Here is a 23,088-nt window from a genome sequence, read left to right on the forward strand (position 1 = left end):
GTGCGTGTGCGCGCGAGTGTTAGGGTGCGTGTGCGCGAGTGTTGGGGTTGGTGTGTGTGTGAGTGTTGGGGTGTGTGTGCGCGAGCGAGTGTTGGGGTGTGTGCGTGAGTGTTGGGGTGTGTGTGTGTGTGTGTTGGGGTGGGTGTGCTTGTGTGCGAGTGTTGGTGTGTGTGCGAGTGTTGGGGTGTGTGTGTGTGTGTGCGCGCGCGTGTTGGGGTGTGTGTGTGCGAGTGTTGAGGTGTGTGTGTGCGAGTGTTGGGGTGTGTGTGCGCGTGTGCACGAGTGTTGGTGCTTGAACTGAATTGAACGGTTGCTCTGTAAACTGTGGTGCTTGAACTGAATGTCACGCTCATTCTGGAAGTCCCACTCCCTGCGGAATTCACGCTCAGGGGAGAGGCCGCACTCAACCGTGTGAGTAGATTCCAGAGAGTTTTATTGTCATATATGTTGTGTGAGATGGTGAGTGGGTGTGTGTGTGTGTGTGTGTGTGCGTGTGCGTGAGAGATGGTGTGTGTGCGCGTGTGTGTGGGAGGGCGTGTGCGTATTGGGGTGTGTGTGCGTGCGTGTTCGGGTGTGTGTGCGCGTGCTTGTTGGGGTGTGTGTGTGTGTGTGCTTGTTGGGGTGTGTGCGCGCGAGTGTTGGTGTTGGTGTGTGTGTATGTGTATGTGTGTACGTGCGCGCGAGTGTTGGGGTGTGTGTGTGTGCGCGCGCGTGTTGGGGTGTGTGTGTGCGAGTGTTGAGGTGTGTGTGTGCGAGTATTGGGGTGCGTGTGCGAGTGTTGGGGTGTGTGTGCGAGTGTTGGGGTGCGTGTGCGCGAGTGTTGGTGTGTGTGTGTGCACGCGAGTGTTGGGGTGTGTGCGTGTGTGCGAGTATTGGGGTGTGTGTGCGCGCGAGTGATGGTGTGTGTGTGTACGTGCGCGCACACGAGTGTTGGGGTGGGTGTGCGAGTATTGGGGTGTGTTGGGGTGCGTGTGCGCGAGTGTTGGGGTGGGTGTGTGTGTGTGAGTGTTGGGGTGGGTGTGTGTGTGTGAGTGTTGGGGTTGGTGTGTGTGTGTGAGTGTTGGGGTGTGTGTGCGCGCGCGAGTGTTGGGGTGTGTGTGTGTGTGTGTGTGTGTGTGTGTGTGCGCGCGCGCGAGTGTTGGGGTGGGTGTTTGTGTGTGGGTGTGTGTGCGAGTGTTGGGGTGTGTGTGTGTGTGCGCGCGTTGGGGTGTGTGTGTGTGTGCGCGCGTTGGGGTGTGTGTGTGCGAGTGTTGGGGTGTGTGTGTGCGAGTGTTGGGGTGTGTGTGCGCGTGTGCACGAGTGTTGGGGTGTGTGCGTGTGCGTGCGCGAGTGTTGGGGTGTGCGTGCGCGAGTGTTGGTGTGTGTGTGTGTGTGTGTGTGTGTGTGTGTGTGTGTGTTGGGGTGTGCGTGCGCGAGTGTTGGTGTGTGTGTGCGAGCGCGAGTTTGTGGATTACACGAAGCTGGGGGGCAGTGTTAGCTGTGAGGATGCTTGGAGACTGCAAGGTGACTTTGATAGGCTGGGTGAGTGGGCAAATGCATGGCAGATGCAGTATCATGTGGGTAAATGTGAGGTTATCCACTTTGGTGGCAAAAACAGGAAAGTAGACTTATCTGAATGGTGGCCGATTAGGAAAAGGGCAGATGCAACGAGACATGGGTGTCATGGTACACCAGTCATTGAAAGTAGGCATGCAGGTGCAGCAGGCAGTGAAGAAAGCGAATGGTATGTTAGAATTCATAGCAAAAGGATTTGAGTATAGGACAGTTTTGGTCTCCTAATCTGAGGAAAGACATTCTTGCCATAGAGGGAGTACAGGGAAGGTTCACCAGACTGATTCCTGGGATGTCAGGACTTTCATATGAAGAAAGACTGGATAGACTCGGCTTGTACTCCCCTGGCGGGGAGATTTGCAAAGGCTACTGGGGAGACTTTAAACTAGTATGGTTGGGGGGAGGGACTCGAATTGGGAAAGATAGCAGTCAGTGTGTAAGGCAGGAGGCAGAGAATGGTAGCACTCTGACACAAAATGTAGGGGAGAGAGAAGAAAAAGAAAATAAACAGAGAATAAGAGATGGTGGGTTTCTTAAATGTGTATATTTTAATGCTAGGAGCATTGTAAGAAAGGTGGATGAACTTAGAGCCTGGATTGACACCTGGAAGTATGATGTTGTGGCGATCAGTGAAACATGGTTGCAGGAGGGCTGTGATTGGAAACTAAATATTCCAGGATTTCGTTGCTTCAGGTGTGATAGAATTGGAGGGGCAAGAGGTGGAGGTGTTGCATTGCTTATCAGGGAAGATATTACAGCAGTGCTTTGGCAGGATAGATTAGAGGGCTCGTCTAGGGAGGCTATTTGGGTGGAACTGAGAAATGGGATTATGGCGGTATTATGGACCGCCAAATGGGGAGCGAGAATTGGAAGAGCTAATATGTAAGGAGATTGCAGATATTAGTAGTAAGCACAAGGTAGTGATTGTGGGAGATTTCAATTTTCCACACATAGACTGGGAAACACATTCTGTAAATGGGCTGGTACACAAAATTGCTGGAGGAACTCAGCGGGTGCAGCAGCATCTATGGAGCGAAGGAAATAGGCGACGTTTCGGGCCGAAACCCTTCTTCAGACTGATGGGGGGTGGGGAAAGAAAGAAGGAAAAAGGGGAGGAGGAGGAGGAGCCCGAGGGCGGGCGGATGGGAGGGTGGGAGGAGACAGCTAGAGGGTGAAGGAAGGGGAGGGGACAGCACAGGCTAGCCAAATTGGGGGAATTCAATGTTGATGCCATAAGGGCGCAAGGACCCCAGACGGAATATGAGGTGCTGTTCCTCCAATTTCCGCTGTTGCTCACTCTGGCAATGGAGGAGACCCAGGACAGAGAGGTCGGATTGGGAATGGGAGGGGGAGTTGAAGTGCTGAGCCACCGGGAGGTCAGGTAGGTTATTGCGGACTGAGCGGAGGTGTTCGGCGAAACGGTCGCCCAACCTACGCTTGGTCTCACCGATGTAAATTAGCTGACATCTAGAGCAGCGGATGCAGTAGATGAGGTTGGAGGAGATACAGGTGAACCTTTGTCGCACCTGTAAATGGGCTGGATGGGTTGGAGTTTGTAAAATGTGTGCAGGATAGTTTTTTGCAGCAATACATTACATAGAAGTACCTACTAGAGAAGGGGCGGTGCTGGACCTCCTGTTAGGAAATGAGACGGGTCAGGTGGCAGAGGTATGCGTTGGGGAACAGTTCGGGACCAGTGATCACAATACCATTAGTTTCAATATAATTATGGAGAGGGTCAGAACTGGACCTAGGGTTGAGATTTTTGATTGGAGAAAGGCTAACTTTGAGGAGATGCGAAAGGATTTAAAAGGAGTAAATTGGGACAGTTTGTTTTATGGGAAAGATGTGGAAGAGAAATGGAGGACATTTAAAGGTGAAATTTTAAGAGTACAGAATCTTTATATCCCAGTTCGGTTGAAAGGAAATAGTAAAAATTGGAAAGAGCCATGGTTTTCAAGGGAAATTAGACACTTGGTTCGGAAAAAGAGAGATCTACAATAATTATAGGCAGCATGGAGTAAATGAGGTGCTTGAGGAGTATAAAGAATGTAAAAAGAATCTTAAGAAAGAAATTAGAAAAGCTAAAAGAAGATATGAGGTTGCTTTGGCAAGTAAGGTGAAAGTAAATCCAAAGGGTTTCTACAGCTATATTAATAGCAAAAGGATAACGAGGGATAAAGTTGGTCCATTAGAGTCAGAGTGGACAGCTATCTGCAGAGCCAAAAGAGATGGGGGAGATATTGAACAATTTCTTTTCTTCGGTATTCACCAAGGAGAAGGATATTGAATTATGTGAGGTAAGGGAAACAAGTAGAGTAGCTATGGAAACTATGAGGATCAAAGAAGAGGAAGTACTGACACTTTTGAGAAATATAAAAGTGGATAAGTCTCCAGGTCCGGACAGGATATTCCCTAGGACATTGAGGGAAGTTAGTGTAGAAATAGCAGGGGCTATAACAGAAAAATTTCAAATGTCATTAGAAACGGGAATAGTGCCGGAGGATTGGCGTACTGTGCATGTTGTTCCATTGTTTAAAAAGGGTTCTAAGAGTAAACCTAGCAATTATAGACCTGTTAGTTTGACGTCAGTGGTGGGCAAATTAATGGAAAGGATACTTAGAGATAATATATATAAGCATCTGGATAAACAGGGTCTGATTAGGAACAGTCAACATGGATTTGTGCCTGGAAGGTCTTGTTTGACTAATCTTCTTGAATTTTTTGAAGAGGTTACTCGGGAAATTGATGAGGGTAAAGCAGTGGATGTTGTATATATGGACTTCAGTAAGGCCTTTGACAAGGTTCCTCACGGAAGGTTGGTTAAGAAGGTTCAATGGTTGGGTATTAATGGTGGTAGCAAGATGGATTCAACAGTGGCTGAATGGGAGATGCCAGAGAGTAATGGTGGATGGTTGTTTGTCAGGTTGGAGGCCAGTGACTAGTGGGGTGCCACAGGGATCTGTGTTGGGTCCACTGTTGTTTGTCATGTACATCAATGATCTGAATGATGGTGAGGTAAATTGGATTAGTAAGTATGCAGATGATACTAAGATAGGTGAGGTTGTGGATAATGAAGTAGATTTTCAAAGTCTACAGAGAGATTTATGCCAGTTGGAAGAGTGGGCTGAAAGATGGCATATGGAGTTTAATGCTGATAAGTGTGAGGTGCTACATCTTGGCAGGACAAATCAAAATAGGACGTACATGGTAAATGGTAGGGAATTGAAGAATGCAGGTGAACAGAGGGATCTGGGAATAACTGTGCACAGTTCCCTGAAAGTGGAATCTCATGTAGATAGGGTGGTAAAGAAAGCTTTTGGTGTGCTGGCCTTTATAAATCAGAGCATTGAGTATAGAAGTTGGGATGTAATGTTAAAATTGTACAAGGCATTGGTGAGGCCAATTCTGGAGTATGGTGTACAATTTTGGTCGCCTAATTATAGGAAGGATGTCAACAAAATAGAGAGTACAGAGGAGATTTACTAGAATGTTGCCTGGGTTTCAGCAACTAAGTTACAGAGAAAGGTTGAACAAGTTAGGGCTTTATTCTTTGGAGCGCAGAAGGTTAAGGGGGGACTTGATAGAGGTCTTTAAAATGATGAGAGGGATAGACAGAGTTGACGTAGATAAGCTTTTCCCACTGAGAGTAGGGAAGCTTCAAACAAGGGGACATGACTTGAGAATTAAGGGACAGAAGTTTAGGGGTAACATGAGGGGGAACTTCTTTATTCAGAGAGTGGTGGCTGTGTGGAATGAGCTTCCAGTGAAGGTGGTGGAGGCAGGTTCGTTTTTATAATTTAAAAATAAATTGGATAGTTATATGGACGGGAAAGGAATGGAGGGTTATGGTCTGAACGCAGGTGTATGGGGCTTGGGGAGAATACGTGTTCGGCACGGACTAGAAGGGTCGAGATGGCCTGTTTCCGTGCTGTAATTGTTATATGGTTATATGGTACTCGCTAGAATTGAGAAGATTGAGGGGGGATCTTATAGAAACTTGCGAAATTCTTAAGGGGTTGGACAGGCTAGATGCAGGAAGATTGTTCCCGATGTTGGGGAAATCCAGAACAAGGGGTCACAGTTTAAGGATAAGGGGTAAATCTTTTACAACCGAGATGAGGAAAACATTTTTCACACAGAGAGTGGTGAATCTCTGGAATTCCCCGCCACAGAAGGTAGTTGATGCCAGTTCATTGGCTATATTTAAGAGAGAGTTAGATGTGGCCCTTGTGGCTAAGGGGATCAGGGGTTATGGAGAGAAGGCAGGTACAGGATACTGAGTTGGATGATCAGCCATGATCATATTGAATGGCAGTGCAGGCTCGAAGGGCGGAATGGCCAACTCCTGCACCTATTTTCTATGTTTCTTTGTGTGTGTTGGTGTGTGTTGGTGTGTGTGTGTGTGTGTGTGTGTGTGTGTGTGTGTGTGTGTGTGTGTGTGTGTGTTTCTGAGTGGGTGTGAGGGTGTGTACATTGCTCAAAAAAACGAGCTCTAACAGTAAAACCTTTACATATTCCTGTAGTTTTGTCCCGTGGATTCAGAAATCGGCTTACCTGAAAATGTTGTGCTTTATTTCTTGAGTTATTAATAAAAATGTTGACAAATCCCATCCAACTTTGAATTCAAAACACCTGTTTTTTTTTAAGCTGATGTGACAATGGATCTGCCGTCTGCTCGCGTTGCGACTGATATCACCTCTCACACCTCCCTCCTCCCCAAGTATTTCAAAGGTCTGGCCGTCGACTGAAGACCAAAGATCATCGCTGAAGACTGCGGCACGCGCTGCAAATGAAGAACGAGCTCTTCCCCACCCCACCTCTCTCTCTCCCCCCCCTGCCTTTCTCTTCCTCCGCTGGCATCCCTCTCCCCCGGGCGTTGAGGGGACGGGACCCAACGGGTCCCCCTTGGTCTAACTCTACCTAGTTGGATGAGAAATTAGAAGCAGCAATGTAAGGGAGAGATACTGGATACATGCTCACATTGGCAAATATGATTAATGACACCCTGCAGGAATTTGTTGCCAATCTTCAATTTCGCATTGTGCTTAATCCTGGGATTAAGGAAATAAAATAATAAGGGGCATATATCAAAGGACACTAATGACAATTTAGATTCCCCAGTAAATAGTGCAGATAAGAGCACCACAGCTGCTGGAGGAACTAGAGGCAGTTCAAGAAACACCAATGGGGGAAGTAAATGAATATACATTGTCGAGATTGTGGCTCGAGTCGAACTGGCAGGGTTGGAAAAGGAGCGAGGCAAGATGGCCATCAAGTAGGACCTTCCCACTTCAGTATCAGTCAACAGTTATATCCCTTTGGTGCAGAGGCTGATGGAGGACCTCTGCTTCCACGGATACATAGGCAGAGGTGGCAGCCAAAGATTTTATACCTTATTGAAACAGGTGTTCACTCCAGCAAGTGCACTGCTTGCTGCTACCGAGGAGCAGGCTGCAGCCACCTGCTCCTCAGAAGGTGCATCCAAAAACAGAGGGAGGTTACCGGGGTGGAAACAGTTGCCAGCGAGGTCCCTTGTTGATTCAGTTCTAGAAGTAAAGGTGAAACTGTTATCTGACTTACATCAAGTAACATGACAAATACAGCTGCTTGTGACAGTGTCAATATCATGGAGTGATGGTCAATGTCATCTGCTGGCACAATTATTGGGAGTAATGTTCCTTCAGCAGGGTAACGGCCACATTGAAATACTACATGATCGCATTAGACACAGCAAACCAATTTGGACAACAAAGTTCAGGCCAACCCGATGTAATGAACGGGTTCTGTTTTTACAACTTCATCATTTTGATTTTGTCCTTAGCTCTTGATATGGTAGCCATACTTCCACAGTATTGTAAAGAATGGCATCAAAAGCACACGCAAGATAAGGAGAGAACAATTATTAAAAAGAGAGGGGAAATTAGTTCTGCAGTTTGTTGGAACAAATGTATAGTACACAGACCCTTTGAATTTAATATTGTGGAAGCTCATACGTATGTAGGGGTGCCCATAAGCCAAGGACAGTTTCCAGGGTGGTTGCCATGGATTCCATTTCACTTTAGTAGTCCAGATCTTACATTTATTGAAATGTTTATTGCTAATTGACTGTTCCCTGTCTTTGTAAGTGATACACGTAGCTGGTGTGAAGGGGCTGAAAGGTCAGAATGCCTGAAAACCTCTAAAATCAAATCTCTGTACCCACTTCACCTGGTGGCCCCTGCTCAAAGGAAACAAAATAATTAGATCCTCAATTTTTCTCCTGCAGACATTATATTATATTGCATCGTTCATCACCATAGCACAAATCCCAGCTGCAAATCATTTGATAATCATGCATCCTAAATGCCAGCAAGACATTTGTAAGGTTCACGAAACCTACAGAAATACACAAAGGAATGAATGATTAAGTCTTATCTTTGTGGCAAATTAATGTGAATTAATTTGTTGTCCTGAAGTATGTGCGATCCTTCTCCCATGTCTATACACCCTGCTTTGATGATTCAATTCAAATTAAAAATTAAAACTGAGGGCAATATCCTCAATCTGAAGGCAATATCCTCAATCAAGAATCATTTTTGGCACTTTAAATATTTCCCTGAAGTTTATGTACAAGCAGACTGCTTTGGCCCTGGTTCAAGACAAACATTGTACATCTGAAGGCAAGGAGATTACCTTTTAGAAACATAGAAATTAGGTGCAGGAGTAGGCCATTCGGCCCTTCGAGCCTGCACCGCCATTCAATATGATCATGGCTGATCATCCAACTCAGTATCCCGTACCTGCCTTCTCTCCATACCCTCTGATCCCCTTAGCCACAAGGGCCACATCTAACTCCCTCTTAAATATAGCCAATGAACTGGCCTCGACTACCCTCTGTGGCAGGGAGTTCCAGAGATTCACCACTCTCTGTGTGAAAAAAGTTCTTCTCATCTCGGTTTTAAAGGATTTCCCCCTTATCCTTAAGCTGTGACCCCTTGTCCTGGACTTCCCCAACATCGGGAGCAATCTTCCTGCATCTAGCCTGTCCAACCCCTTAAGAATTTTGTAAGTTTCTATAAGATCCCCTCTCAATCTCCTAAATTCTAGAGAGTATAAACCAAGTCTATCCAGTCTTTCTTCATAAGACAGTCCTGACATCCCAGGAATCAGTCTGGTGAACCTTCTCTGCACTCCCTCTATGGCAATAATGTCCTTCCTCAGATTTGGAGACCAAAACTGTACGCAATACTCCAGGTGTGGTCTCACCAAGACCCTGTACAACTGCAGTAGAACCTCCCTGCTCCTATACTCAAATCCTTTTGCTATGAAAGCTAACATACCATTCGCTTTCTTCACTGCCTGCTGCACCTGCATGCCCACTTTCAATGACTGGTGTACCATGACACCCAGGTCTCGCTGCATCTCCCCTTTTCCTAGTCGGCCACCATTTAGATAATAGTCTGCTTTCCTGTTTTTGCCACCAAAATGGATAACCTCACATTTATCCACATTATACTGCATCTGCCAAACATTTGCCCACTCACCCAGCCTATCCAAGTCACCTTGCAGTCTCCTAGCATCTTCCTCACAGCTAACACTGCCCCCCAGCTTAGTGTCATCCGCAAACTTGGAGATATTGCCTTCAATTCCCTCATCCAGATCATTAATATATATTGTAAATAGCTGGGGTCCCAGCACTGAGCCTTGCGGTACCCCACCAGTCACTGCCTGCCATTGTGAAAAGGACCCGTTTACTCCTACTCTTTGCTTCCTGTTTGCCAGCCAGTTCTCTATCCACATCAATACTGAACCCCCAATGCCGTGTGCTTTAAGTTTGTAAACTAATCTCTTATGTGGGACCTTGTCGCAAGCCTTCTGGAAGTCCAGATACACCACATCCACTGGTTCTCCCCTATCCACGCTACTAGTTACATCCTCGAAAAATTCTATAAGATTCGTCAGACATGATTTACCTTTTGTAAATCCATGCTGACTTTGTCCAATGATTTCACCACTTTCCAAATGTGCTGCTATCCCATCTTTAATAACTGACTCTAGCAGTTTCCCCACTACCGATGTTAGACTAACTGGTCTGTAATTCCCCGTTTTCTCTCTCCCTCCCTTCTTAAAAAGTGGGGTTACGTTTGCTACCCGCCAATCCTCAGGAACTACTCCAGAATCTAAAGAGTTTTGAAAGATTATTACTAATGCATCCACTATTTCTGGAGCTACTTCCTTAAGTACTCTGGGATGCAGCCTATCTGGCCCTGGGGATTTATCGGCCTTTAATCCATTTAATTTACCCAACACCACTTCCCGGCTAACCTGGACTTCACTCAATTCCTCCAACTCCTTTGACCCGCGGTTCCCTGCTATTTCTGTCAGATTATTTATGTCTTCCTTAGTGAAGACGGAACCAAAGTAGTTATTCAATTGGTCCGCCATATCCTTGTTCCCCATGATCAACTCACCCGTTTCTGACTGCAAGGGACCTACATTTGTTTTAACTAATCTCTTTCTTTTCACATATCTATAAAAACTTTTGCAGTCAGTTTTTATGTTCCCTGCCAGTTTTCTTTCATAATCTATTTTTCCTTTCCTAATTATGCCCTTTGTCCTCCTCTGCTGGTCTCTGAATTTCTCCCAGTCCTCCGGTATGCTGCTTTTTCTGGCTAATTTGTACGCATCATCCTTCGCTTTGATACTATCCCTGATTTCCCTTGTTATCCACGGATGCACTACCTTCCCCGATTTATTCTTTTGCCAAACTGGGATGTACAATTTTTGTAGTTCATCCATGCAGTCTTTAAATGTCTTCCATTGCATATCCACCGTCAACCCTTTTAGAATTAATTGCCAGTCAATCTTGGCCAATTCACGTCTCATACCCTCAAAGTTACCTTTCTTTAAGTTCAGAACCATTGTTTCTGAATTAACAATGTCACTCTCCATCCTAATGAAGAACTCAACCATATTATGGTCACTCTTGCCCAAGGGGGCACGTACAACAAGACTGCTAACTAACCCTTCCTCATTACTCAATACCCAGTCTAAAATAGCCTGCTCTCTCGTTGGTTCCTCTACATGTTGATTTAGATAACTATCCCGCATACATTCCAAAAAATCCTCTTCCTCAGCACCCCTGCCAATTTGATTCACCCAATCTATATGTAGATTGAAGTCACCCATTATAACGGTTTTGCCTTTGTCGCACGCATTTCTAATTTCCTGTTTGATACCATCTCCAACTTCACTACTACTGTTAGGTGGCCTGTACACAACACCCACCAGCGTTTTCTGCCCCTTAGTGTTTCGCAGCTCTACCCATACCGCTTAATTCGCTTAATTACTAAATAAATGGGCTCTTGCCAAAGACCAAATCAAACATCCATTTTTATGTTAATTAAAAAATACAACATATTGATCATGAATAAACCAAAGATGGAATTTTGATTCAGGGTGAGCTTCTCAATGCCATTCATAGTAAAGCTTTATGAGATAATGATAACATTGATAACTTGTTTCAATCTTGTTGATCGACAGACAGATTAACAAGTTCAGCATTCCTGACAAGCCAGTGTTCCTTTATCATTGCATTGAAGTGTCGAGCATCCAAGGTAAACATTCTCCCCAAAACAAAAAAACCATGAGCACACCAAATCTAGAGACCCAGGGTGGAAATTCCAATTTGAGGGCACAGCTTTGAGGCAAGAGGGTCAAAGTGTAAAGATGTGCACCAGTGAAGTTTATTTTCACACAAAGATTGATGAATGCCTGGAGTGAACTGCCACGGGTGGTGGTGGAGGCAGATAAGATTATTTAAGAGGTTTTTAGATAAGAGCATGGATCTGCTGGGTATGGATCATGTGTAGGCAGATGCAATGAATTAATTTTGTCATTATGTTCAGCACAGACATTGTAGGCTAAAGGGCCTGTTCCCATGCTGTACTTTTCTATGTTCTATTTAATGTCAAAGTGTACAAGAGGAAGGTAAATGGATGCTTGTGAGAGAGATAAATACAAAGGTCTATAACTGTAAGAATACAGAATATGCTTGTCAATTTAAAATAGCTTCGGTAAACAATCAGTATGGAAAAAGATACTGCCAAGTAAAATCAAAGACAAGCCTCTTAAATGACTTTTCACAAAAAAGACAGATGTGCTGATGCTGTAATTAAGAACTGTGTGAAATACTGGATGGGATAATCATAGCAATAGAGGAAATGTTGTTTAGCACCTTTTAATGCATATAAATCACTAAACTTGGTTGAAAATATACAAGGCTGGTAAAAGCAGCAAGAAAGAAAATTTAAGAAACCTACCAATTTTTCAGTTTTCCTTGGCTGCAAAAACAACGTCAGAGCATGAACAGAATTTTATTCAGTATCATTGTCATAAACATGGCGGAAAAATATTACAGGCCAGTTAGTTTAAACTTTGGCAGAGATCAACTTTTTGGAATTCATTCCAGGGTACAATATAAATTTTCAATGAGGAATAAAAAATATTCAAGCATGGATTTCTTAAGGGAAAGTCATGTCTATCTAACTGAATTGCTTTTTAGATGCTAACTAGACTAAGTGGGATCCGTTGGGTCCCATGTTCACACGGAAGGGCTGGTCCCCCAACGCAATATTCCACCTCTCCACCAATTCCAATATTGGTGGCCAGTGGGAGGGGGGGGGGGGGGTTGTATATACCAATAATACAACTTTGTAGATAGGTCCGTAGATTATAAAACATAACTATACATCTAATCCTGGGTTCAGGCTTCAGTCAGGCCTCCATGCCGGACCAATTTACCCTTTCAAAAAGTCAATAAATGGAGACCATATTCCAGCAAATAATTATTGTTTGTCAATTAAGACAAGTCTAGTTTTTTCCAAATGTAATAATAATAATGGATGGGATTTATATAGCGCCTTTCTAATACTCAAGGCGCTTTACATCGCATTATTCATTCACTCCTCAGTCACACTCGGTGGTGGTAAGCTACTTCTGTAGCCACAGCTGCCCTGGGGCAGACTGACGGAAGCGTGGCTGCCAATCTGCGCCTACGGCCCCTCCGACCACCACCAATCACTCACACACATTCACACACAGGCAAAGGTGGGTGAAGTGTCTTGCCCAAGGACACAATGACAGTATGCACTCCAAGCGGGATTCGAACCGGCTACCTTCCGTACACTTAGCCCATTGTGCCATCTGTCGTCCCAAGGTCTCCGACATCTCCATAATCCACATTTTTATTGTGGGGGTTGTTGGATTTTTCCAAAATTTCAATATTAATTTTTTCCCCAGTTATTATACTATAATCAAGGAAGTTTCTTTGGCTTGTTGTAAGTTTTTGGCTTTGTTCTGATATTCCTAATATTATTAGTTTTGAGTCGGGATCCAATTGGGTATTAACAACTTCAGAAATTATTCTAAAAATATCCGTCCAAGGATTTTTGATTTTTATACAATTTACAAAAGAATGAGTTAAATTAGCCTCTGAGTGTTGACATTTATCACAGATAGAAGAGATATGTGGGAAAATTCTATTTAATTTTGTTTTAGAGTAATGCAGCCTATGTAGTACTTTAAATTGTATTAAAGAATGTCTGACATTTAACGAGCATTGGTGTATATGTTGTAGACTTTCGTCCCAAATATCTTTCATTATAGGTCGATCTAATTCATTTTCCCATGCTTGTCTAAATAATTCCGTCGACGGGACCTCATCATCTAAGAGAGTATTATAAATGTGAGATATTAATTTAACTGTATTAGGATGTTTATTCAAACATTCATCACGAGTCTTTGGTTCTCTAGTTCTATAATCTTGTGTATGTGATTTAACATAATCTCTAAATTGTAGATATCTAAAAATGTTATTTGAGTGTAGTCCATAATTCTGTTGTAACTCCTGAAATGAAAGAAAAATATGGAATACCTTTTTAATTCCATAATTTTTCCATTGTATAAAACCTTTATCCAACACAGAGGTTTTAAATGAAGGGTTATTTACAATGGGAAGAAAGAGTGATAAATTATCCAATTTTAAAGTATTTTTTTAATTGTTTCCAAATTTGTATACCACTATATATTATAGGGTTTTCACTATGGGTTTTTTTAATTCAGTTTTGTGGGAGCTAACAGAATCGAGCCGCTTCAAAAGGCAATCAATCTTCTTTTTCTATCTTTAACCAGTCTGGTTGCTGATCCATATCTTCCAATCAGAAGTTCATATTTTTAATATTAACTGCCCAGAAGTAAAACAAAAAATTTGGTAAAGCTAATCCTCTTCGATTTACATAATTGTTTTTTACTTATTCTATGGTTCTTATAATCCCAAATAAAGCTTGTGACAATTGAATAAACTTTAAAAAAAAATGTTTTTGGGAAGATATCGGGATTGATTAAAAGAGGTACAGTAATTGCGGAAGATCATTTTTAGAGCATTAATTTACCAAACATTGAAATAGGAAGTGTTTTCCAATACTGAATATTCTTATGCAGTTTCTTAAGTAAAGGTGCAAAATTTAATTTAGTATGTATGGATGTTGTGGGCCGAAGGGACTGGTTTCCAGAGGGCTAGTATGGCCATTGTGGCTCAAATGGATTCTTGGGCTGGCAGCTCAGTCACTCAGGCCTGGTGGGCTGGCAGTTGACCGACTCGCGGCTGTTGGGCTGGCAGTCGACTTACTCACGGCTGTTGGGCTGGCAGTTGACCGACTCACGGCTGTAGGGCTGGCAGTTGATCGACTCACGGCTGTTGGGCTGGCAGTTGACTGGCTGGTGGGCTGTCAGTTGACTCACGGCTATTCCTTGAAATTCCATTTCACGCAGAGTGCAGGCCACCAAATTCAAATGCAATTACATACCTTTTCAAGCAGAGTGCAGGCCACCAAATTCAAATGCAATTTCATACCATTTCAAGCAGAGTGCAGGCCACCAAATTCACATACAATTTCTTACCATTTGGGCTTTATACTCCTGGCCCCCCCAGAAGGGGCATTGCCTTCATCATGGTGATTGACAGGCGAGAGGACCAATGAACTGATCTCAAGATTTTTTAAACATTCAAAACTTTTTTATTTTTCATCGATCGAAAAAATCCTCGGGGCTGCCTCAGCGGAAGACGGCGAGTAAGATGGACAAACATCATAGCGATGTTTGGTAGCGTTTTTTCTAAAATCAATATACAGCGCAGACAGGAAGTGGTCAAGATGAGACTTTTAGTTATATAAAGAGGGTCTTATATTTAATAGATATGGGATTTCTCACAGCTTTGACAAGATGCAATATTGCAAGCCGGCGAAGAGTCCCTGGGATCAAAGATAGAGTATCAAATTGAATCTGAAAATTGCCTCAGGAATAGGAAGAGCAAGGTTGCTACCATTTAGATCAATGTGCTTGGAGTTGTATACTATCCACATGAAATCATCCATCAAGTATAGATTGAAATTCTAGTCACCCAAAATAAGAGATGCAATTGCAGTTTGAGGCATTAAAGATTTATATTGACGTTGTTGAGTCCGTAAAATTACAGCTAGGAGGCACGATGGACTTTTGGGCAGTTAAAAAAGTTTATGCTAAACTGGAGGTGTCAAAGATTACGGGGCTGTGACAGTAAATAGTAAGAACCCAATTCTCACAGTATGGTGAGCAAATCCAGAGGGTAGGAAACAATGTTATTTTTACCCCCTCCCTGCGGATTCTGAAACACCAGAGGCCAAAACCGTGATATTTTTTTTTAAAAGCACCTGCAATGTGCACATGAAGAACAGTTATCTGTACAGATGCAGATCAAATGCTGGAAGGAGTGCTGGGTTATTTAACCCTGGCACACACACGGTCACATGGCCTCCGTGTATATTGTGTTGTTTCATTTAAGAATTGAACTATGGCTGAAGATTTACAGCAACACCAAAAGCGAGATTATTCTTGTGCACTAGTTCCATTCATCGATCTAGAGATATGGCCATCTCACTAAAGGTCACTAAAATATGGTGGTCACATTAACAATGCCTCCAAATGAGAACATGAAAAAATATCATCAGCTGTTATTACAACACAAGAAAACATCAGTTTTCATTAAATTAATTGCTGCTCAAGAACAATCTACAATGTTTGAGAATGCAAACAAGATAACTACTCATTTCAGTGCTAACAATTATACATTGGATATTGATTTCTTAAAAATCTGGGAAGGCAGAATCAGCACAGAGAGAGAGGTTATTTTTTCATTAGAATGGCAAAAAGGTAGAGATGACTAATACTTGTTTTAGAATACCCAAGGAAGAAGGGCAAGAGAGAACAGATGAATAGGACTGCCAGATGGTGGAAATCAGGAGAGATTAGATGGCAGAGCTCAAAATGATAGAGGGCAATAATGGGACAAGAGGGCAGAAGTACACAGCAGTCCAAAGACAAACACGGCAAAAAGGAACAGAATGGGCGGAGATCTTAGTTGAATTTGTAATAGTAATTTCAATTTATCATGTGGGATCATGTGAGCAAAGAGATTGGAGATAAAATTATATTCATATTGTACCTTTGGCAATGATACACCAATGCACTAATACTGCATTAGCAAAAAGAAACTCACAATAAGTCACCATAACCAAAGTAGGCTCATGTAAGATTATTGCACTGGTACTAATCACACATAGAGTTGAACAGTTCTGTAGAAAATCAAAAACTTGATTAAAGATATCAAAATAGTATTTCTGAGAAAAAAAAAGTTTAGAAGGCTATAACAGAATTAAAATGAAAGGGAAGCTGGAGATGAGGCAGTGGTTTTCAAGGGAGAATGTTAATAATGGCAGATGCGATGCACAGAACAATACTTGAGGAAGCTTAAGCAATCAATGAAATTTAAGAACAGGGAATAAAGTGGGAACAAGGTCTGTGAGCGGATTGATGGCACAGTGGTTGGTGGTGATGGTTCACAGCATCAGTGAATCCTGATTTTGGGTGTTTGCAGTGTTCGGACAACTTTCCAGTAACCATGTGGATTGCTGCCCCTTGCTCCAACTTCCTCCCACATCCCCAAAACTTGCTGCCGTGTTATTTGGTTACCATAACTCTAACAATAAAAATCAAATGGGAGCTGAATTATGTTCTGTTACAGGAAAATGCAGGGGTAAATAAAATAAATGGGTTTGCTTCAGCATGTGAGTCAGCATGGAATTCAATGGACTGATTGGCTTCCCATTTCACAGTAAGCGCTGCCTTGAAGAGCCAAATTGCAGAGTGGATAAGATTAATTTAGAGAGCATGAATACTGAAAGGAGAGCAGTATGAGTGTTAAAGGCTCAGACAGGCATAACCTTGGGTATCTGACGAAGGGCTGGGGATAGACAGGAATGGGTAAAGGACAGGGAAGTCGTTTTAGCAGATGAGACTTTGTGGCCTAGCCACTGTACAGATGAAGAACCCAACCATTATGTGCAACATATTTTGAAAGGTTTCACCCCCAGGATTCTTGGGATGGAAAAAGGAGTAAAGGATCAAGTGATTGTGTGGGACACAATTAAGCCAGTAATGATTTGGCCAAATCTGTGCTCTGTAAGGTGACAAGAAAACACCAGAGGCAGTGGTAATAATCTTTAAAAGACAAAAATTAGGCATTTGTGTCCAGATTCAGCTCAAAGTTAGTTCTGGAACTAGGAATCATTCTAAAATCTACAAATTCATATTAGTAAAAGGTAAAAACTGAGAAACAATGGTGACTCTGCTCACACTCAATTACAGACAAATGTATTTGTACAATAGATCAAATACAATTGTTTCAGTAAGTTTATTAAAAATAATCAAAGAATAGAAAACTATACATAAAAAATGTTGAATTTTCACTTGCCGTAACAAGTTGCCCCAGTAGTCCTAAACACGATTCTTTTTTTGTATGCAAGAACGTACAGCCCCACAGTGGTAATCAGGCCAATCAATTGTTCACCATGACATAACTTGAACATGATACAGATGGTTATCTAGCACCACAAAATACACAGCACTTTCAGATATTAATTGCATAAACCAAATATCTACAAAGTAGTGTGTCTGCCATTGCTGAAGCTTAAAGCTAGATGTTATGACCAATAGAAAATCATTTCAGCACAATTTCACCCTTTATCATTTGAGCTTTGGTTTGAGCTGTACTGTTAGGTGGGATCACCAGTATGATTAAACTGATACCTTGTACAGTAATTTCATAAAAATAATTTCTCAACTTTTTGTAACTGGCAGAGTTTAATTACTACAAAAGCTAACGATGACAAATTTAGCTCTCTGCTTAGGACCTGTGGAATTACAAAACCATTGTAGAAAACGTAAAATGTTCTGACTACAATGATGAACCGTTGATGAAACAATTAAAAATAAAGTCGGAAAATAAATTGGCAACTTAGGACTTAGTGTTATACGAGATGCTCTACGGCCAACAAAAATATCACTCGTCAAGAAACACAAAATCAGCTACATTTAAGAAATTAAGAGTCGCAATATACTGGGTCAAATGTTGTTACAATTTTTTATGAAAGCTTGATTTACTATGGTTGAAGTGTAGGGAAATGGAATCCTATAGATATATTATCTATAGGCTATGCACAATACGTAAGGAAATATCAGAACTCAAATTATAGCTTTAAGATTTTTGTGGGTGCTTTGTGTGAATTCAAAGTATCATTTGGTTCCGATACTCTAACAATGCTTGTTATGTTTTTGTGCAAGATGCATCACCCTGACGGTATTATGTCGCATTTTAGACTGGAAAGCTTTGCAATTATTAGTTACCTTGTTTAGTAATGTCACAATTACACTGATGTCAGGTTGGGAGCGATGGACAAGACTCCCATTTCTGAAAGCCATCTTGAGAATCCAAACTATTATAACCATTATAAAGTTAAGTTGATGTTAACCGCAAGGACAAAAAGCCAAATGCTCATATCCAAATGATCAGCACTGATGACAATTGGCATGGGAAAACTCCTCTGTCAGTGTGGAATGATATGCAGCATCCAGAATACATTACATCCAGATACAGATATTGCCCCAGAATTTGTCTGTATTGCAATATCTAGCAATGCAACTTCGATTTTGACTTTACATTAAAACCCCATTAATTTACAGAGCAAGCATGAACAGAAATTGATACACAACCTATGATTGAAAAAAATCTGGCACTGCAATGTTACAATGCCTGTGCACTTGTTATGAATTTGTAACTCCTTAGGTTCATTATTATGCTAATTATACTGTAGGAGACATGAAAATCTGTATTTGAAGATTTCCACTGAATTGAAATGTTCACTTTCACGAGGGTAGTATGGCCAATTTTAAACAAAATGCTGCAAACACCCACAGGTCAGGCAACATCTCAGGAAAGAGGAACTGTATTAACGTTTCATGTGGAACATCCTTGAGTAGAATGGTTGTAATTTCCACAGATGCTGCTCGAGTTGCTGAGCACTTCCACCAATGTTTTTATTTCAAATCCCCAGCATTTTTTCTTTTTGAATTTCAATCAGCAAACTTAAATGGTACAGCAATAAAATTCCTACAAATTCGACCCTTCTGCAAAACATTTTAGATTATTTTCACGAAATTACAGTACAAGACAAAGTGTGGACTTTACTGGAATGTTCTAGAAAATAAAGCACACCAGCTAAACAAGTCAACAGCATGCAACAGAAAAATCATGGCAGTGAGCTCTCAATATCACACAATGATATAGAAGTAACATTATGAAATGTCCTTGTATACTGTTGCTGAGAAACGACTAAACTTGAAAATTTTCCATTTTCCTGCAAATTCCTAAATGTCATGGCAACGTTTTCTCCAAACAAAACCACTCCCACAAATGGACTTGATCCACCTATTAGTGTTTAGTTGGGTCGACACCTCTTCATGAGATTGTCACGTTTAAATTTCAACCTAATTCAGGCAATACAGAAGGCATGTCAAATCCCTTAGGGCAACTGTGTTACATTCTTTAAAACATAGGGCTAGGCAGGCTGTAGTTTTTCTCTCTTCCAAAAAGGTAACAAAACAGTGGTTGTCATGAAAAAAATCTTGCATAGTCTAACTGTATGCATGAGTAATATTCATTGAGTGCCAGCATTGCAGAAGTTAAATTTTTTCTGTCCATTGCAATACTGAATCAAAACACCTCCTACAAATGCATACAGTAGAAGTACTTTTTTTTTTGCTCCTAATAGAACATATGCACACTGGTATAGATTCTTCAATAGAATCAACATAATTCCTTCCACCACATTCTGTTAGCTGGGAACATCATTCATTAAAATGCCATTTGGACCCCAACATTAACAGGTTATGTTTTTATGATAAGCATGAACATAAACACTGAACAAAGTTCTCCTAGTTCAGACAAAATTTGAGTATGCTTCTTCTGTGTTGTTAAGACTTGCGTTTCTGGCTCTTAATCAAAATCAGAAGTTATAGATTCGAAATGACAATAAACAGGCCCTGAGAAAACGCAGCCTAAAACACAAATAATGACAATGCAGAAGAAAAAATGATTCCAGTTGCGTTAACTTCTCTTAAAACTTCTGGTTAGTGCTGAGCATTATATAATGAATTAAGGAGCCAGAACTACTCAACAAAATCCCTTACAGTGTTAGCACACTCAGCTTAAATATCGAACCTGCCAAACCAAGAATTCTCTACAAACTTAGATAATGCAACCTGGGAAAGGATTTGTAAACTTCAAAATGTTTCCCTCCTCCACTTAAATATAACTTAAACATGTGATAATAACATCATATGAAAATTAAATAAAAACTTCTGAAAACAGTTATTGCACGAATGATACAATTTGTTCAATATGTACAGAGTAAAAAGTTCTGATATATGTATGAAACCATGACTAAGAAGCGGCAAAACTAAATTGCCATGAAAATGTCCATCTAGATCAACTACTAGAATGACCCTCGGGTTACAGTATTCCTTAAGTTTGCCTCTGCCGTGAAGAATTGCAGGAAGTGCTCATCAACTGCAGAGTTTTGTGGTGAAAGCTTCAAGCTCTTGCATGTCTATCACCGGAGCCGTTCCAGCAGCGACTTGAGAACTATGGAAAGCAATATCTCCATATCCAATAAGGCTTCACAAATACTTAGCACAAGATGATATGTTCTTTAAGATGGAGTTCACCCATCATAATCGGACACATGCAAACAGTCAGTTGCAGATATTAACCAATACCCACTAACTGCAAGTAAATGCTGGTCTTTAATTCCAGTCTGATGTCGAAATCAGTTTTAATGTGAAGACGGAGGATGAGCTCCAATGTCACACCCCTATCGACTTAAACTAACAGTTATGGGCTCCCTCGTCGGTCTTCTCCTTTTTGAGATGTTGCGATTATATTGGTTATGCCCTCTGTGAATGACTGGCTGCTTCATGCCACCCATTGAATTATGATTGGAGCCTTGATTGTGGAGTCCCTTCACCGAATACTTTGGCCCATTGTGCTGCTGTTCAGATGGTTATAAAAGACAAAAGAGGGAAATAAAAAGTCAGGCAACAAAAACCTTGACGTCCAAGAAACCAATTAAAATCTCAGTAAAACAGAACATTAGTTTTAAATACTGTACACAACATCATTCAATGTAAAATATTCTTGCAAATCATAGTTCCTCAGACCATCAATGATGAACGGTGATCATTCAATGAAAAAAAAATCTACCCTTCTGTAATTAGAGAAACACAAATACCAGGTAGCGTGGTATCAATGTAATTTTAAATTTTGTGAGGAATTACCAAATAACAGAATTTCCTGAAGTTACTGACATGTCGTAAGAGGTGTGTGGCACTGAAATGCTCTAGGACAAACTGAACAATACCATGAAGCCCAACTATGCTTATCACATTTAGCTCTATCAGGCCCATAACAATTTTTTCTCCTTTCCTACCAGACCAAACGTTTTTTGAATGTTGCACTGTTCTCGGGTCTCTTTTCTCCCATAACACCTTAAACATAGACCTACTAGTTTTAGATTCCTGCATTCTGGGGGGGGGGGGGTGGGATCTACCCTGCCCATGTATCTCAATGTTATAAACTGTCAAGGTCACCCACAGCCTCCAGTGAGAATAAACCTAGCCTATCCCATCTTTCCTGAGAAGTAAGTCCTTCCATTCCAGACGTTATCCTGGTGAATCTCCTCTGCATTCCTAATGCTACCACATTCTTCATGTAGTGTGGCAATAAGAACGACACATAATAGTCCAAGTTCGTCTGACCAATGTTTTGTACATCTGAAACGCGACATCTGAATTATGCTCGATTCCTCAGTCTATGTTCACTACCATTTTCAAAGAGTTATGAATGCGCCCCAAACTCCCGAAGAACATCAACTCTCCTGAGGTCCATGTGATTTACTGCACAAAGCTTTGTTTGAAGATGTACTCCCTTTATACTTATCTGGATAAATTCATTTGCCACCACTCCATTTGATCTGTTCAAAAAAATCAATACACCTTTTCTTCCAGAGAAGATTGGTCTTAGTCACTCAATTTCCCCCAATTTTTTTTATTCAAATGTAGACTTACATTGTTAATGGACGGTACTTGAAAATCAATGGACACACTGAAATATTTAATATGGTCCAACAAAGTAATATACTAATATGCAGCCCAAAAGTAATTAAGAGTCCCCTCCTGCCCATCTGCCCCGTCCTCTTTTGATAGTGTACCAATTACTTTCGCTTTTAGGTAACCCTGTTTCAGGAATCATTTTTCAGCAATCAGGGAAATTAAACATTACCAGACCAAGTGCAGGCCTGTTGCGTCTGTTCCCCTAACGAGCGTTGGGGGGGGGGGGGGGGGGGGGGCGGCATTACACACACTACCCACCCCCACACACACGCTAACTACTCCCCTTGATATAATATTAATATTATTAATTTGCTCCTTTTACCCCATACCCGCCATATCCACTGATGCATAGCCCCCAACTCGCAGGTGCGTCTAGAGAGCGGGGGGGGGGGGGGGGGGTGTAGAGAGTGAGGGCAGAGAGAGAATGGGGAGAGACAGAGAGGGGCAGAGACAGAAGGGCAAGAGACAGAAGGGCAAGAGACAGAGGGAGGGGGGGGGGTTTGGAGGGGAGCAGGAGAGGGAGGGTGTGAGGGGGAAGAGAGAGAGAGAGAGAGAGTGAGAGTGAGAGTGAGAGAGAGTGAGATGGGAGGAGAGAGAGAGAGAGGGGGTCTGAGAGGGGGAAGGGGAGGGAGGGTGTGGGGGGGAGGGAGGGTGTGGGGGGGAGGGAGGGTGTGGGGGGGAGGGAGGGTGTGGGGGGCAGGGAGGGTGTGGGGGGCAGGGGGTGTGGGGGGAGAGGGAGAGAGAGAGAGAGGGGGGAGAGAGAGAGAGGGGGGAGAGAGAGAGAGAGAGAGAGAGAGAGAGAGAGAGGGGGGAGAGAGAGAGAGCGAGAACTGTTGCAGCATCAGGGAGCTTCAATATGGCAGTGAATGCACTAAAAGAGAAAGCTTGAAGAGCTCTGTATGTAATAAAAATATTCTACAACATCCAATTAAAATCGGGCTTAAAATATTTGAC

General features: G+C 42.1%; 1 protein-coding gene across 4 annotated transcripts in view; it reads right to left on the minus strand.

Moving 5' to 3' along the window:
* Nucleotides 1–17,258: 17,258 nt before the first annotated feature.
* Nucleotides 17,259–23,088, minus strand: part of tent4a (terminal nucleotidyltransferase 4A) — a 72,629-nt gene continuing 66,799 nt past the window's right edge. For 2 of the 4 annotated variants that reach the window (XM_033048085.1, XM_033048069.1), the window contains exon 12: nt 17,259–21,011. In XM_033048085.1, the coding sequence (XP_032903976.1) occupies nt 20,838–21,011 (174 nt within the window). In that variant the 3' untranslated portion in view covers nt 17,259–20,837. Of the gene's footprint in view, nt 21,015–23,088 lie in introns of all 4 variants that reach the window. The other 2 variants (XM_033048077.1, XM_033048061.1) reach the window with 1 other exon arrangement.

This window comes from Amblyraja radiata, chromosome 2 (assembly GCF_010909765.2).
Source record: "Amblyraja radiata isolate CabotCenter1 chromosome 2, sAmbRad1.1.pri, whole genome shotgun sequence".
NCBI lineage: Eukaryota > Metazoa > Chordata > Chondrichthyes > Rajiformes > Rajidae > Amblyraja > Amblyraja radiata.